Source organism: Pristis pectinata, chromosome 25, assembly GCF_009764475.1.
Source record: "Pristis pectinata isolate sPriPec2 chromosome 25, sPriPec2.1.pri, whole genome shotgun sequence".
Classification (NCBI taxonomy): domain Eukaryota; kingdom Metazoa; phylum Chordata; class Chondrichthyes; order Rhinopristiformes; family Pristidae; genus Pristis; species Pristis pectinata.
Genome location: NC_067429.1, coordinates 17,822,543 through 17,839,437, shown reverse-complemented (window position 1 = coordinate 17,839,437; position 16,895 = coordinate 17,822,543). Strand labels below are relative to the sequence as shown.

Genomic DNA, 16,895 nt, shown 5'->3' with positions numbered 1-16,895 from the left:
CTGCCATTCTGACTGTTTTTGATTGATAAGATGTTAGTTAGCACTCGATTAAAACTTCAAGGCAAGGATTACTATGTATTACTATGGAGACGTTCAGTCAACAGTTCATTCTTTTTATAGAACAGTGATCACAATCATGGGTATAAAACACAAGCAGCCGGCATTACCATAGTGGTCCGCTCCCATTTTACTTCTTGGTACAGATAAACCTAGAATGACCTGGACCTGGAATCCACTGAATGACTGTCCACTTCCCTCTACAGAAGCTGCCTGACCCACTGAGTTCCTCCAGCTTTTTGTATGACCTGGACCTAGCCCAGCCTAATCAGTAAGGATGGAGTGGTTCACACAAGCTGACTTATAAATAGAGCATTCACCCTGCCAGGTGACCTGATTGAATTTCTATGATTGGGTCACATTTAATTTGGAGTGGTGATCACAGCTTATGGGCAGTTTGCTTCCTTTCAGAGGTGGTGAGGGTAGACTTGCTGTTCCTTAATAGGGAAGTGATGACTTCCTTAGTAGAGTGTGGAGACTGTATTTTGGACAGCTGGCACAATGTTAGCTGTCAGAGCCTGCACTTTTTGGAAATACATCCAATCAGTGTGATCAGTATTGACTGCATTGCTGCACTGGATGAATGCGGAAAGGTTTGATACTAATATTGATGAGCTTTCTAGATAACAAGCAATTTGTTATATTTTAATGCTGCCACTACAATAAAATGCTGTATCACATTTTTCCAGTCATTTCCTTTTAAAGGTATAAGTGGATGAGCATTAATATAGGAAAATATAAATGCATTCTGTAGACATTAAGGTTGGAAATGCAATGATTTTGCTCCTACCATTTTCCACTAAAGAGGGAAGATAAAGGGCTAGACAAGTGTAAAAAGTTAATCACGAAACAACTGTTAAATATCAACCATAAGGCTAACCCATGGACCATCATATTTAGAAATGACCACCTAGAAATTTGATAACGTGGCTCTCTTTCTTTCTGTGCTCCACAACTGAAAATGCACGATGGATGGAGTAAAATGTAACAATGACCAATTCTCGGTCATTTTATGCCATTCTGGATATCCAACCATGTACTTCTCACTTGAGTCACACTTGCACCTTTGATACAATTTCAGCATCAGACACACCATGTGACGCCAGACCCTGTGTAATGCTCCTTTTGTCGCACTGTTGGGAAAATACGCCCCACTGTCCTGGGACTAACTGACCTAGCTTATCTCAGGTTAACCATATTTTCCAAAGTGTAGCACAGGAATGGGACTCCACTGAGGCAAGTCCACAACTCATTTTCTCACTGAATTGCTTATACAGTTCAAAACCAGACTGCTGTGACAGTAAATAATTCACAAGGTAAACATGCATGCATCTTTACTGCATACATACTTACCTTCTATCCATTAAGCCCCTCCCAATGGTAGTAATCCACAATCACTGAACTCTCTCACTGGCCTCTATTCCTTCCCTGTGTCTTCACACAATGACCAGATAACTTGCCTATAATGATGCAGTGTAATCTCTAGGCCATCACACTGTATGTAGTGAAGCATATTATCAAATTGATCAGCTTTGATGTCTAAAACAGGAGATACCCTTGACCAATCATACACAGCAAGACTAGTAATTCAGTAAAAAGCTTATTACAGAGCTCCAAAAAAAGCAGCCTTGTAATAGATATGTTATAAAAAATATTGTAACTACCATGAGATGCTTTTCTGGGCAAGCACTAATCAGTTTAAATGATTTCCTGAGTTTTTTTTATGTGTATAGATTTGTTACCCTTTGTACATCTGACAGTGGATTTTCAGCTCCTATTCTTAATTAATATATTTTTGTACTACAACTCATGATCTCTCTCTTATCTTAAAAGAACATATTATTCTGCTAGGTCATTCATGGATTCATGTTTCTATTCAATTTGGCAAAAAGGTGTTCAAATGAGTATTTAAAACAAAAACTTCCTAATAACCTCACTTCTCTCGTGGGGCAAAAACTCTAGATTTTCTTGCCACTATTTATTTACAGACACACACTTCTTTCACTCAACTCCCCGAAGCAGGAACACTGAAAACCTCTAAAATGAAATCCAGAAGCCACAGTCTGAGGCATAGCTTGTGTGACTGTAGATAAATGGCAGATCCCTTTAACTGTATATTTCTAAAAGAGCCTGTCTTTACAATGCAATGCTGGAGTGAATGAGGTTTCATTAACAACGCTCCTTCTCACCCTACTGATTCCAGAGTTGAAAGCCAATCACACTGTTGTGCCAATAAATAATTCACAAGAGAGTTTACCTTTACTGCATGCATATTCCATGATAAATGCATTTCTATCTATTCATTATATCTTAAGAAATATTCAATTTGTACAAGAATAGCTCAACAATTCATCCAGATCGGCAGCTAAAGTTTGCCCTTGAAGATTTAGTGAAATGTCATCAAAACATATTTCAAGCTTCAGATAGCTGACAAAAATTGAAAGCCGTTTTTTGTAAAGAAAATACAATTGAAATTTAATTTTGGTATGGAAATGGTGACTACTGCTAAAGGTGATAGTACTGATCTACTGCCTTGAGGAACATCAGCTTTCATTTAGATGTGTGGAGCTCATGTTGCAAGTCCTCATGGAAAATATTCTATAACACCGCATTCCAAAATTAAAGAAAGATTGTGAGCTACTGTCTGTTGAGTTACTCCAATAATTATGGGAATAAAAGACAATCTGTGTCCTCTCTCTGCACAGGACTCCTTGTTTGTAAACCCTGTCTCCAATGTATTATCATGTTGTAACATCACTAAAGCATTTAAACAGCATGGACATTTGATGCAGTAGGTTCAATTAACTTAAGAAGACTTGTGCAAACTTAACAATTTATATGCCTCATATTAAAAGCATGATGGAAAATCTATTACTTTCAATAAGTGAATAACTATGACTTAAAACACATTAAGACCAAAATAAAGTACAACTGTTAAGTTTCAATAAACTGCCTTCCCAGTCCAAAATGTGAAATTAGCAATTCAGTTCACAAACAGCATGATACAAGTTTGTCAAGAATCCAATCATGCCAGACTGATTCCCAGTCTTCACTGTCTATGGTGTATTAATGCAAAAAGGGATCAATAGGCATGTTTTGATGTTACTTCCACAAAATTCAACTAAGCATGGCCCATAAACACCACTCTACAGTCCTGCAGAAGCACATGAAGGTGCCTACCTGACCAAGTCTCAGGCTGTGGGGTCCATTGCATGGAACCACCCATAAAAGAGTTCCCTTTGATTCCTTCCTAATCCTTGTTCCCAGCAATTATTCCTCACCTCAGTTATAACGTGGATATCTCTTCTGAGCTCCTCACTAGCTGACACCAATCTAATCACAATCCTCATTGCACCCATCCAATCTGATTATGACCCACCTTGTTCCTTCCACCACATTGTCCTTTCCTGTCACTCTAGGTTCCAATAACCCCTCACTACGTCCACCACTACCCCATGGGCCTTCACAGTTACAATACCTATCTTATCACCCACAACCAACCTGAGCTCCTCTCCCATTTCTGCTGAGTTACTGGATGAAGGCCTCTGAGCATGTTTTGATGTGTGACTGCTGTTCTATTGCACAGGGCAACTTGGGCCTTGTGCACAACAGAATACTGCACTGGGGGCCTCATGCACAAAACATCCAATTACACTTCCCATCACTATATCACCCCCACCCTCAACACCCCACCCCACTCCACACTGCACATCATCAGTTAACCCACCTTCCCAGCTCAGTACCATCTCTAGGTCTGAGTCATTTTGCAGGCACCTAATCATCCCAGCTTTTACTAAGAATTTGTTGAAATTTTCCACCATCTCTTTAGTTGCATTCAAGTATGAAAATAATGGTTAATACTTAACCAACTCAAATATCCAACACGCATAGAGTCAAACTTGGCCCTCATATCTGACTGATCCCAAGCATTAACACTTGTGCTGTACTTTAAAGTGCACAGATATGACACAAACATGCACAGGATTTTAGATTATGAATAACAGTGTTATTGGTCAATGGACACCAATCCATACCTGCCATCTCTGTGAGCAGCTCCCCCTTCAGTTACTGTCTTCACAAATATTCCCAGCTTTTCCAATCCCATATCTGCTCCAGCTCCCATTCCGATGATGCTGATACCTAAGCCATCACCATCTACAGCAAGGAAAGAGATTCATTTCAGTTTAGGTCACACCTTATATTTCAAAAGGACCTATAAAAGAATGAAATATCTTAAGTGGGATTTAGAGCAAAGAAGAGTAAGGAATCTGTACTGAGAAGGTGTTTGGAGAAGGGTTAATGGAGATGATAAACAGCATTGTTAAATATCTAAGTTTTGAAGGTGGAAACATGTATCCAACAATACAGAACGCTCAGGAGAGATATTCCAGAACACTTGGATTTGATTCAGAAAGTCATCGAAGTCTACAACACAGGAAGAGGCCATTCAGCCCATTGTGTCCATGCCAGTCATTATGTCCATAGCCCTGTAGGTTACAGTTCTTCAAGTACTTTTTACACGTGGTTTTGTCTCCACTCCCTTTCAGGATGTTAATCCCACCACTCATGCAATGAATTTTTTTTCCCCTCAGCTTCCCCTGTAATACTTCTACCATATAAGTTACACTTATCTCACCTGATACTGACCTTTCTGCTAATGGAACAAGTTCTTTCTGCTTACTCTTTCTAGCCCCTCATAATTTTATACATCTTAGTTCAACCTCCCCTCAGTGGCCTTTCTTCCAGAGAAAAGCACCCTGGGCTGGACAATTTTTCCTCATAATTGTAATTCTCCAGTCCTGATAACATCCTCATAAATCCCCTCTGCACCCTGATGAGTGTTATCACCATCTTCATGTGAAGTGGTAACCAGAATTGTACACAGTACACCAACCGTGGATTAATTCATGTTTTACGCAGTGAAAGCCTGATCTCCTTGCTCTTGTATTTTGAACCTCAGCCAATTAAAGTGAGTAATCTATTTGCTTTCTTTCACCCCATATCCACGTGATCTGTTCCACCAAATAAATCACACACAACCTTCTGTGAACAAGTGGTACTGAGTATCTTTGATGAACATCTTTCTCTCTCTTATGCCCACCCACAGAATTTTTCCAATAATTTTCTCATTGCCAATCTGAGACTCATGGTTTGCAGTTACAAAGTATGTCTCTTTCTCGCTTGGTAAGCAATGTTACCACATCAGCAAACTTCTAGTTCTCCCACACCATGCCTGCAACCAAAAGCATTGGAAAATTATACTCAGACACTGCAATATTTCCTTCCTGGCTTCTTCCAAGACATTAGGATTCATGTTATTCAGGCCTGGCAATATATCTATTCTCAAGGATACCAGACCCCTTAATTTGTCCCTATTCTCTCCGTTTATCATTTCCAGTCTCTTTCTACTTAATATCAACACCTGTATTATCCCCCTCGTGTAAAGACAGATGCAGAGTACTCATTCAAAAGCTGTGCTTTCCGCCTCCACACTCAGGCTGTGGTTTTGATTCTATCATAACCCACTCTTTCCTTTCTAATTCTTCCCCGACTTATTTACAGAATATCTCAAGGTCTGCCTTGAGATGAACTGGCAATATTTTTTCACACACACTTTTTGTCTTTCAAATTTCCTTTTCAGGTTCACACTGCACCTTTTACACCTCTACAATCTTTCCATGGTATTGGGTTCTTGGTATCTGTCAGAGGCTCCCTTTTTCTACATTATCTTGCAGATGTTTTCCTCAACTTCAATGGGGGCCTGGAATTGGATGTCACCCTGGTTGTTCAATGGCAATGTGTTCTGAACCCTCATTATCTTTTCCTTAAATTCCTCTGATATTGATTTACATTCAAACAGTTGCTTCCAGTGCAGTTTTGCTAAATTACATCTCACTTTTGTAAAACAGACATTGCCCCAACTTAAAGCTTTTAATCCAGGTCTACCTGTGTCTTTTTCTTCACTTGCTCAGCTTCAATGCCTGAACTAAGACCAGTACTGCTGTCCCTCCTTTTGGCCTTGCTCCATAGTGGTTTCAAGAATTCTGCTCCTTTTATACCCTTTATTCTAGTCTTGTCCCAGACCTACTTGGTCTGGCTCGTGGTCACTCATTCCCTCCCTGCTTGCAAATGCCACAGCTTTTTGGAAACGCGCAGTCCAAATCACAAATGCACTGTGGTACTGCCAGCCACTGCTTGAGCTCTGAAATCCAGGTCGTTTCCTGCATATTTGGATGTCCAAAACGCAAGCAGCATCCCGGAGTTCCCAGATGACACAGGATGTGCTTACTATAGGACCAAGGAGTTTGTAATGCTCCCATGTGCTAACATAAGAATTAAAATTAATGTTCTCTCTCAGGTCAACAATTACTTAACTCTGGGCTGGTTAAATTGTTATTTTGTTTTAATTCAACCTGTTCTTTTTAAAATATAAACTAGCACTTTTTTTAGCGTAGCAAGGGTGGCACAGTAGAGTAGTGGTTAGCGCAACACTATTACAGTGCCAGCGATCAGGGTTCGATTCCCATCACTGTCTGTAAGGAGTTTGTATGTTCTCCCGTGTCTGCGTGCGTTTCCTCCCGGTGCTCCAGTTTTCTCCCACATTCCAAACAGGTACGGGTAGGTTAATTTGTGTTTAAAAAAATGGGCGGCGCGGACTCGTTGGGTCGGAAGGGCCTGTTACCACGCTGTAAATAAAATTTAATTTAAAAATGTTTTAAAAATTTAAATTTCTCCCACTGTTTCATCCAATCCTTGTGCCTCCCCCAATTATAGAAGCTACGCTCTGTTGAAACTGCACAATGTGTTCTGCACTCAAGCCTTGAAACTGAATTAATTTGTACTTCTTTTAATTTCACCAAAGTTGATAGCACTCTTGGAGACACAAGAGACTGCAGATGCTGGAATCGAGAGCAACACACAATCTGCTGGGGGAACTCATTGGGTCAAGCAGCACCCGTGGGAGGAAAGGAATTGTTGACTGAGGCAGGGTTTTGACCCAAAACGTCAACAATTCCGTTCCTCCCACAGATGATGCTCAACCCACTGAGTTCCTCCAGCAGATTGTTTGACAGCACTCTTGATCATTTCTGGCTGCAATTGCAAAACTGGAGCAGGCACTTCCAGTCACTACCTATGTGGATGTACCTGAGCTTTGCTCACCATTGTATGCACACCGAATTACTTTACCATTCATGTGACACTTTTCCACCCTTCCCAATATAAATTGGAACTCAAAGCTGCAGCCTACACAGTCTCAGTCGAACGAGCACATTGCGCTAGTTTGCTTCTTTTCTTGTTATTTATTGGAACGCTCCACTGACATCTGTAGACGCAGACTGGACAACTTCACAACCGACTCTAGCCAACAGAACAATCTTAAACAGACACTGAGGGCTTTCTGCAGCATTGAGTTGCTGAGCTGCAGTTGGAGGAAGTGGATGGACAGGTTCGTTGTGTAAAAGGGCAAAGAAAGGCTGACTGGTAGCATTGCACCGAGAGAAACTCTAAATGTGACTCTAAAATGAGGAACGGATTAGGTCTGCACCACCTGCTGCCATTATTCTCCTAACTTCTACTCTCACCACAGCTCCTCCATCCATCTTGCTGTACGAAGACAACATTATCTTCACTCCCCTTGTGTGAGATACATACAGTGCATCAAAAATGCATAGAATAATATGGTTCATACTCATTGGAAATTTTTTGTCAAATATCATAAAAATGAGAAAATAGCTTTTTCTAAACGTTTGTGAATGCATAGTATAATGAGTAATTTCCTGTCAAACAAGTATTGCAGTGAATTTCCGTAGCTATTTCTGTTGATTCATACTGACATTTTGTGACGATTTCCACCTTTACACTTCTAACGTAGTTAGCAGATTAGTAGCTTAATCTGCCCCTCTTAGTCCATGCCTTATTCATCTATATCTCAGCGTTATAACCACATACCAAGATCAGAGCACTTTGGAGCATTTTGATCAATCTAATTACTTAGTATTTTCAATCTAACACAAGGTCTGTAATTTCCTCAGTTTTGTAATAAATACCCTTCTCAAGTTCCACAGGAAAAAGATCCAGTCTTTCCACTCTTTTTTCCAACTCATACTCTGCTGATGCTGCCATGGGATCCACATCATCATTGCGCCGGTCATAGTCTTCATTGGAGTAGGTGGTGAACACCTGCCAAAAAAAAGTAACACTTTAGTTTTATACCTCAATACATGGACTTTTCAAATCATCAATGTCCCAGCGATGTTCTAGCCTTGAATTCTCCTGCTACATAATTGGGAATGAACACGAGTTAATTCTACCACAGATTAAAGAGTTCTCTACTTTTCCTCTAATTCCACTGTCTCACGTTAAATAAGGACCTTACACAGACTGAAAGTTTCTTGCAAAATGTGCAGGAATCACTGGGGGATATTTTCTGGTCACAACAAAATAGTTACGTGTGCTTGGTTTTGTTTAAAGGGATATGTTTCCTTCATGTGATATCATTTGCAAAATCACGAACACAGGTGAATGAAAGCATGAAATAAAAACAGCAAATGCTGGCAACACTCAGCAGGTCAGGCCACATTTGTGGAGAGAGAAACAGAATCAGATTCATTGACCTTTTATCAGAACAAATGTATGTCTCACTGCTGCACACGACTGTAAGCCTAAATTATGTGGGACTTAATTCCACAACCTTCTGACAGGGATGATCGTGCTATTGCTGAGCTAAGACTGAGTCATCTTTCAGCTTACCATTTCCTTAAAATGGATTTCAAATTGCGACTGCTCTTCAATCCATTCCCACCTTCCATGACGTTAATCAGAAATTTGATTCTATCTATGCTTCCCGCTGCCTCAGGAAAGCAGCGGACGTAATCAAAGACCCTTCTCACCCCATTATTCTCTCTTCTCCCCTCTCCCGTCGGCCAGAAGACAAAAAAAAGCCCCAGAGCTCGAACCACCAGACTCAAGGACAGCTTCTATCCCACTGTTATCAGACTCTTGAACGGACCTCTCACATGCTGAAAGGTGAGCTCTTGATCTCCCAATCTACCCCATTGTGGCCTTTGCACTTTAGTTGTCTACCTGCACTGCACCTTCTCTGTAACTGCAATACTACATTCTGTATTCTGGGTTTTTACTCACTATCTCGATGTAATTATGTATGGCGTGATCTGTCTGGACGGCAAGCAAAACAAAAGCTTCTCACTGCATCTCGGTTTGTGTGACAGTAATAAACCAATTCTGATAATACACCAATCTCAATAAGTTATAAATCGTTTTACTGAGACAGTCACTAGATGAGGTACTGCCAACTAGGGCATCGTTGAAGCAAACAACATCCTGGAAATATTCCCAGTTATAAAATTCATTCCCCAAGATCTACTGATGAACTCTTGAGGTGAGGAATGACTGCTGGCCTTGAAAAGATGAACCTTCCAGCAGATGCAATCACGTCAGCATGTCTCGGGAGTCTGAACTTGGCTCTTTTCCTTGCCACAGCCATGCATTCATATCCAATATTGTAGCAATGCACGCACCCACCTGTTGCCTTTGGCATGAAGCAGATTTGTTCTCTGTTTCCAGCCATTCTGTAACAGGTTGCAGAAGCCAGGCCAACAGAGTGGGAAGAGAACAGGAGCTCAGAGATGAGAGGATTGGTGAATGGGCAGTGGTAGATAAGAGATCAGAGCAGGGAAGCACAGGAAGTTGAAAGGGAAGAAGACAGAAAATTAATGAGAGGCGAGAATCTAGGGAAGAGAGATAGGTATCAGAGTTGGGAGAAGAAGAAAGAAGAGCACGTGTGGCAGGATGGCCCAACTACACACCCAGCTTTGTCCATATATGCATAACACACTAGTTGAGTCTGAATAGAGTGATTACATTGTCAATAAACAGTGTCTGGGCATACTTCAATGCTGTTACCTTATATTTGTGATCATTTTATCTGCGTTTACTTTCATTTTAGTATAAGTGCATCGCTGTTAGAGACTGCTTAAAAATGTTGTGCCCCATTCATTTTAAGGCCTCCACTTTCTGTATTGACTTCTTTGTGGTGCTCCCACCATATGAAAAAACACACAAACCAGTATTCCCTAAATTTACAAGAAATCACATTATATTTGCAATGCTATGGATATGAAGAATTATACCGAGGAAAGACGAAATGGAGATAATGGATACCAGTTGGAGTGATTGCTCAAGGTGGTGGGAAAAACTAATGAGGAATTTAAATGAGCAGTGATCAATAAAAAAATCAATATGTGAATAACTGAATGTGTTTGCAACTGATTGCTGTAATGGAATTATTTTTTTTTACACACACACTAACAGCTTACTTCTGGAATACTGAGATTTTATTTTTATTATTTTTCAATAAATGTGTCGCCGACAAGAGAAACATTAAAGGCCTATTCCGAAATGTCCTTGAGATCATGGTGATTATCCACATTCTGAATTCGTTGGAGTGCTTATGATGAAGCTGCTTCTGACGTGCAGTTGGGTGGGAAGTTCTAAGACCTTGAACCGGTGATGATCAAGCAACAGCAATTAATTTCAGTCAGGATGCTGTGTCAGTTGGCAAGGATCCTCTGCAGCTGCTACCCTTGTCCTTCTGGATGTCAGAGATCATAGTTTTGTGAAATGTTGTCAAAGTAGTTCTACATATAATGCAATACAATGTATGTAAACCAAAGCAACCTCATGTATGGCACAGTACCATGTATGTAATCCAAAGCAACCTCATGTATGGCACAGTACCATGTATGTAATCCAAAGCAACCTCATGTATGGCACACTACGAAGTAAGCAATCCAAAGCAACCATGTATCATACAGTACCATGTATGTAATCCAAAGCAACTTCATGTATGGCACAACTTCATACACAACTTCAATTACATACACAACTTCATGTATGTAATCCAAAGCAACTTCACATATGGTACAGTACCATGTGTGTAATCCAAAGTAACCTCATGTATAGTGCAGTACAAGGTATGTTATCCAAAGTATGCTGCCATACAATATATATATATATAACATATATTGTATGGCAGCATACTTTGGATAACATACCTCAATGCAATTCCATATACACTAAAACTCTGATAATCCACTATCCGACTATTCGGAAATCCCAATACTTCGGTATCTGGCTCACCAGGTATGTCTGCCACGTTCCCTCTCAACTCATTGTGGCCCCGCTCACATGCTTCCTCTCAACTTACCAGGTTCACTGAAAAATTTATTATAACACTGTAACACCTAAAGTGAAGTGAATTAAAAATATGTTGGGGTACATATAAGAAATAAAACGCAATAGTGGAGAAAATCTGTCAATCTGGCACGACCAAAGTCCCGAGCATACCAGGTTATCGGGGATTTACTGTAAATGTGGTACTGTGTCAACATTTTCAGGAATAGCTGGGGTAATGGTGTTTGTATCATTATGATCCTTAACAAAGAGACAGCTGCAAGGTTGTGATGGGAATTGCTGCTATTCCTGATTAATCTATTTACTTGGTGCCTAAATACAGCAACCTCTTCTCTAAACTAAAAATCTTATCTGGGTGGGAATATTTGTTTCTATTTTCTTTAGGTACCATTTACATGTCTGCAGGTAGTTAAGCTAAATAGCAGAAATGTCTGTATTCTCCTTTGCAGAATGCTTCATAGTCGTCATGGAGAGGCAGTTACCAAGGTTACATCTTCTGATAGGGTAGTGGACCATTTGAAAACTGCCAGTCTCTATTTGGTGAACCCTTGATGCTAATGCTAGATGAAGCCAAGGCTGAAACCAGACTGACTGAAACAGGCAGAGAGAATTGTTATCATTTCAGAGTGATATAATGTAAGGTGTGTTTCATGCTGATGTAAGGAAGAGGGAGGAAGCTGTAACACTCTGGGCTTAACTCATCAAGTAGGTGCAATCACACTGTTACCACTGCAGTCAATATCATTCTTGGGAATGGAATGTTTCCATGTCCATCAGGAGATAGCATAAATCTAGCCCAGGATCATCCAAGACTTTGGGGGGTTTAGGTGTATGCTGTGGAGCTTCTCTGGTCATACATAATATTTCAGCCAAAGTTCCCACTGACCTACTTACATTTTAAGAAACTGGCATTAACTAATCTTAATATTAATGTATCCATCAATTAGACAGCACCATCAAACACCACTATTCCCAAAGCACTTGGCTCAAACAAATCTAAGACAGAGTATCAAGAAAAAAATATATAGATAATAGTAATTTGTGATCTAAGTTCAGAGATCAGAAAGGAGCTGACTGACCCAAGTCGTGTACATTGAATGTAGGCTGACATTCTGGTTTAGTGCTGAAATAGTGTCAGGTGTAACAAAAAGCTTGCTGGTCTTGCAACTGAAAAGAATTTGAGCAAAATTCCACAAATCTTCTGGCCCACTGTCCTTCCTTAACCAAGCACTATCAACAGAAAAGATTAATGGATCATTCAGCATTGTCAGTGGGATTTTGCCGTGCACAAGGCAGCTGCTGAATTTGTCCATGTGATTCTTGTCTCTTGCACTTTAATGTGCAGAACTCTCGGGTGTGGGTAGTGGACATATGCCTCTGTTCCTGGGGTGTAGGGTTTTAGGAGGAGGAGTCCTGATCTAGCTGGCTCCATGTTAAAGCAAGAACACATTGAAAGTTTAATTGCTGCTTGAAGTGTGATGACCACCTCTTTAGGCCTTGAGTAGATCTGGTTCACTCCAGCATATTGATGCTACTGATGGCTGCTTCAAGGCAGATCAAATTTAAAGATATCTTATCTTATTTGCAGAGCCCTTTGAAGAAGAGAGTTCCAAAGACTCACAATCCAATCAACCCGCACATCTTTGGGATGTGGGAGGAAACCAAAGCAGCTGGAAGGGAACCCACATGGTCACAAGTAGTGTATGCAAATCCATATAGATAGCACCAGAGGTCAGGATTGAACCTGGGTCTCTAGCACAGTGAGACAATAGCTCCATGAGCTGCGCTACAGTGCTACCTCTTCTGTGCTAGTTTCCCAAAGCTCTCAAATCCCTGAAATTTCAAAGATTTATCTACTTCCTCCTTCAATAACAATCCTCTGGGGTACAGGATTCCAGAGATTTTCCACCCCATGTGAGAAGAAGTTCATATGCACCTCAATTTTAAATGAATGCTTCCTAATCTTGTAACTATTACTTCCCAGTGTTGTAACTATGAAGGTCTCAATGGAACCACAATGTCCAAACCAAAGACCTCATTGTCCACCCTAGAGAACCAATATCTGGACCAGACCGCCCGCACAATATATTTCAGCTGTTCAGGATGGAGAAGAAATCTCTTCATACTGAGAGGAATTCTCAATCACTGAGGCAATGAGAAGTGTAAACAGAGTCCATGGAGGGGAGGCTGGTTTCCGTGATGCACTGAGCTGTGTCCACAACCCTCTGTAGTTTCTTGCGGTCATAGACAGAGCAGTTGCCATACCAAGTTGTGATGCATCTGGATATGGTGCATCAATAAAAATTGGTGAGGGTCAAAGAGGACAGACCAAATTTCTTTAGCTTCCTGAGGAATGAGGGGTACTGGTGAGTTTTCTTGGCTGTGGCATCTATGTGGTTGGACTAGAACAGGCTATTGGTGATGTTCACTCCCAGGAACTTGAAGCTCTTGACTAATTAAAAATTAACCCTCAGTCCCACAAATTAAATGTACAATAGGTTCTGAGACTTGGTTCTATTGACTTTGACAGAACCAAACTTTGGGAGCAAAGCACAAATTCCTGTTTAGCACTTCCAATGGACAATGAACTCCCAGACTAATCACGTTCAATTTTTAGAAAATAATAAATAGGAGAAGCAATAGACCATGTGTCTGATTAAGCATGATCAGCCACTCAATGAAATCATGAGTCATCTTCAACCTCAGCTCCACGTGCTCACCCCAACACCATACTTCCTGATTCCTTTATTCTTCTATTCAGGGATTCCACCACACTTTTGGGCTTCCTAAATTTTATTCATCTGCTGTTACCCTTTTAAATTACTTATATAGAAACATATGAATGAGAACCAGGAGTAGGCCACTCTAATAATTAATGAGACCTTGGCCAATTTGGTTGCAACTTCAACTCCATGTTCTTCCCTACCTCCATTAACCTTTTAGCCCTTGCTTATCAAGAATCTATCTCCCTCTGCCTTAAAAATATTCAAAGACTCTGCTTCCATTGCCCTTAAAGAAAGAGACGCAAATACTCATGAAGCTCCAAGAGATAAAACTCTGCTTCATCTCTGACTGAAATGGTTGGACCTCTATCTTTAAACAGTAATCCTAATTCTAGAGGAAACACACTTCACTTCCATCCTGTCAAGATGCCCTTTACCTGTTTCGGTCAAGTGCCTCTCACTCTTCTAAACTCCAGTGGATACAAGCTGGTCTTTCCAATCTCTCCTCATAAACACCTGCCTATTCCAGCTGTCAGTTCAGTAAACATTCTCTGAACTACTTCCAACACATTTATATCCACTCTTAAATAAGGAGACCAATAATGCACACAGTACTCCAAATTTGGTTTCACCTATGTCCTATTATAACTTAACAAAGCACCACAAATAAGCAACCCTAAAGGATTGGATACAAGACTGAAATGAAACACATTTAACTTCTCATAGGAATTAACACTGTCTTGAATACAGATTCTGCACTTCACACTGCTTTAATACAAATCTTCAAAATGTCACCACCACTCCAACCTCAAATTATCCTCAGACTCAGTGATCCACAAGTTGAGAGCTCCCAAGATCACAAAGGCAACTGTATTTAGAGAAAGCTGAGTACAGATTCAGGACTTCAGTGCTGGGTGCAATTCCCTATCTGGAATGCAAGTTTGTTAAATTTATACTTTGAGGAACAGCAATTTCCCATCATTGTGTCTGACTGTTCAACTGAACTAACTTAGGTAACTGGCAAGATTTGCTTCCCACGTTGAGCATGTAAAACTGAATAATAATAGTGATTATCTTGATAACGTGCTGCTGTTCCAAGCTGTGAAAAACAGAAACAGAAGAGACAAAATTCATCTCTGCTAGGCGTGAACACAGTGGCTGGGATGTGCTCAATCCACCACCCATTTTACACGATTGCAAAGGTGGGTTTTCTCCTGTTATTTTTATGAAGTAACACTATTTGAAACCATAGTTTTGCACAAGAAAGAGTTTCAATTAAGTTATGAAATTTAACACCATGCAAATCTATCTTCACTGCAACACACAATTTTGCATTCAGCTGAATTTTTCTTGATATTGCCATTGGCTTTCCAGAGCCATCTCTCCTCCGCCAATGATGTTAACATGTTGCTTTTCCAGATTCCTCACTGCCAGAGAAGTCTGGATTGTCTACATCTTTCCTGGCCACTGTTTTGGGGTAACTATAATAACTTATATTTCAATTTGAAACTCCAACGAGTGTACTGTTAACCAAGAACAATGCCACACAGAAAGTATTGAATCAATCTGCACAATTACAATGGGAAGTACTCATTTCAATGTGGTGTATTTTTGCTATTTAATTTACTTTTTGCACTTCTACATCTCCCAACCAAATCACACACATACTTACCAATACTATCACCATAGAAGCACATTTCAATGTGATTGCAAAAAAAGCAAAACATGCTACAATCAAATTTTGATTCATCCTTCAAATGCTTTTCCAGATTAACCTTCTTTGTAAAGTACATTTATATCAGTGATGCACAGCTTTTTGCACAGAGGATGGGATAGATGCTCTAATCAAATCTGAGGGCTATTCATGTGCATGCAGAAGCCTCAAACTCCTGATTCATCTTAATTTTAAACACAAAGTTAAGTTTTTTTTTCATTTTTTAAATCATCCTAAAAATTGCAATAGTGTGATAAATTTTTTAATAGTTTTTTGATTTTTTTTAATGTTTATGTCTGAGACATTCATAGGCATTTAAAGAGATGAAAAGCTAACTATAGTCAAGCTTTTCATCTCTTGAGTTAAGGGCTCTAAACAATTTCTTACTGTAACTGCCTTCCAAACAATTATCCAGAGCAGCAATCAGTAGTAGCTTATCTCCTCGGCATGGTATTTCCAAGACACCAACCGTTCAAGAATTAGCAGATGTCGCTGGATACATCAGACCATTCACAATCTTCACATCATTAACACCGTGACGAACTTCCGACACATATCTGCACTGTAACTAGTTTTAAGTGGGGTGGGGAGCAACTGAGACTGACATTCAAATGGCCTCTTCTAATTCAATGCTCTTGTATAATTTTATTGTTTCCAGTAAATCATTGCTCTTGGTGAATCTGTTAAAATGCTGCTGTACAAGAGCCAAGGTCTTGTGATACATGGATTAATAAACTGCCAAGGTGCAACTGGCCTTCCCCTTTAAAGCCACAGCATCTAATTGCCTATCCACAGGTCAAAGATACAACAATTTCTTCCTCTGAACCTTTTCCACCTCAGTAATATTACAAGACTCCACCCTGCTTCAGTACATCTACCTTCTTCCATACCTTTATTACCTAAAGCCACAATTACTACAAGGTGTCCCTGTTCAGCCTCCTTCATTTAGTCTATGAAAACCTGAAATTATCTGAAACTCTAGTGCCTGTTTTTCTTTTGGTTTAAACAGCAAGAAGATAATGTCTAGGATGCACTCTACCATTACGTTTCTCATTGTTCCTGGAAGAACTCCAAAAAAAAACCAGCAGACACCACACCTCTTCAGGGTCACCCAGAGACAAACGTAACCACGGAACAGAGGCAGGCTGTCGCCTCAGACGGACTCCCTAACATCTCACTGCCAGGGC

At 40.2% G+C, this 16,895-nt stretch overlaps 1 protein-coding gene across 2 annotated transcripts in view; it reads right to left on the bottom strand.

Annotated features, from left to right (window-relative positions):
- Window positions 1-16,895, bottom strand: part of LOC127583150 (neurabin-2-like) — a 176,026-nt gene that overhangs the window by 53,983 nt on the left and 105,148 nt on the right. For both annotated transcript variants that reach the window (XM_052038949.1, XM_052038948.1), the window contains 2 exons: window positions 8,106-8,238; window positions 4,092-4,212 (listed from right to left, as the gene is read on the bottom strand). In XM_052038949.1, coding sequence (XP_051894909.1) covers window positions 4,092-4,212; window positions 8,106-8,238 — 254 coding nt within the window. The remainder of the gene's footprint in view (window positions 1-4,091; window positions 4,213-8,105; window positions 8,239-16,895) is intronic.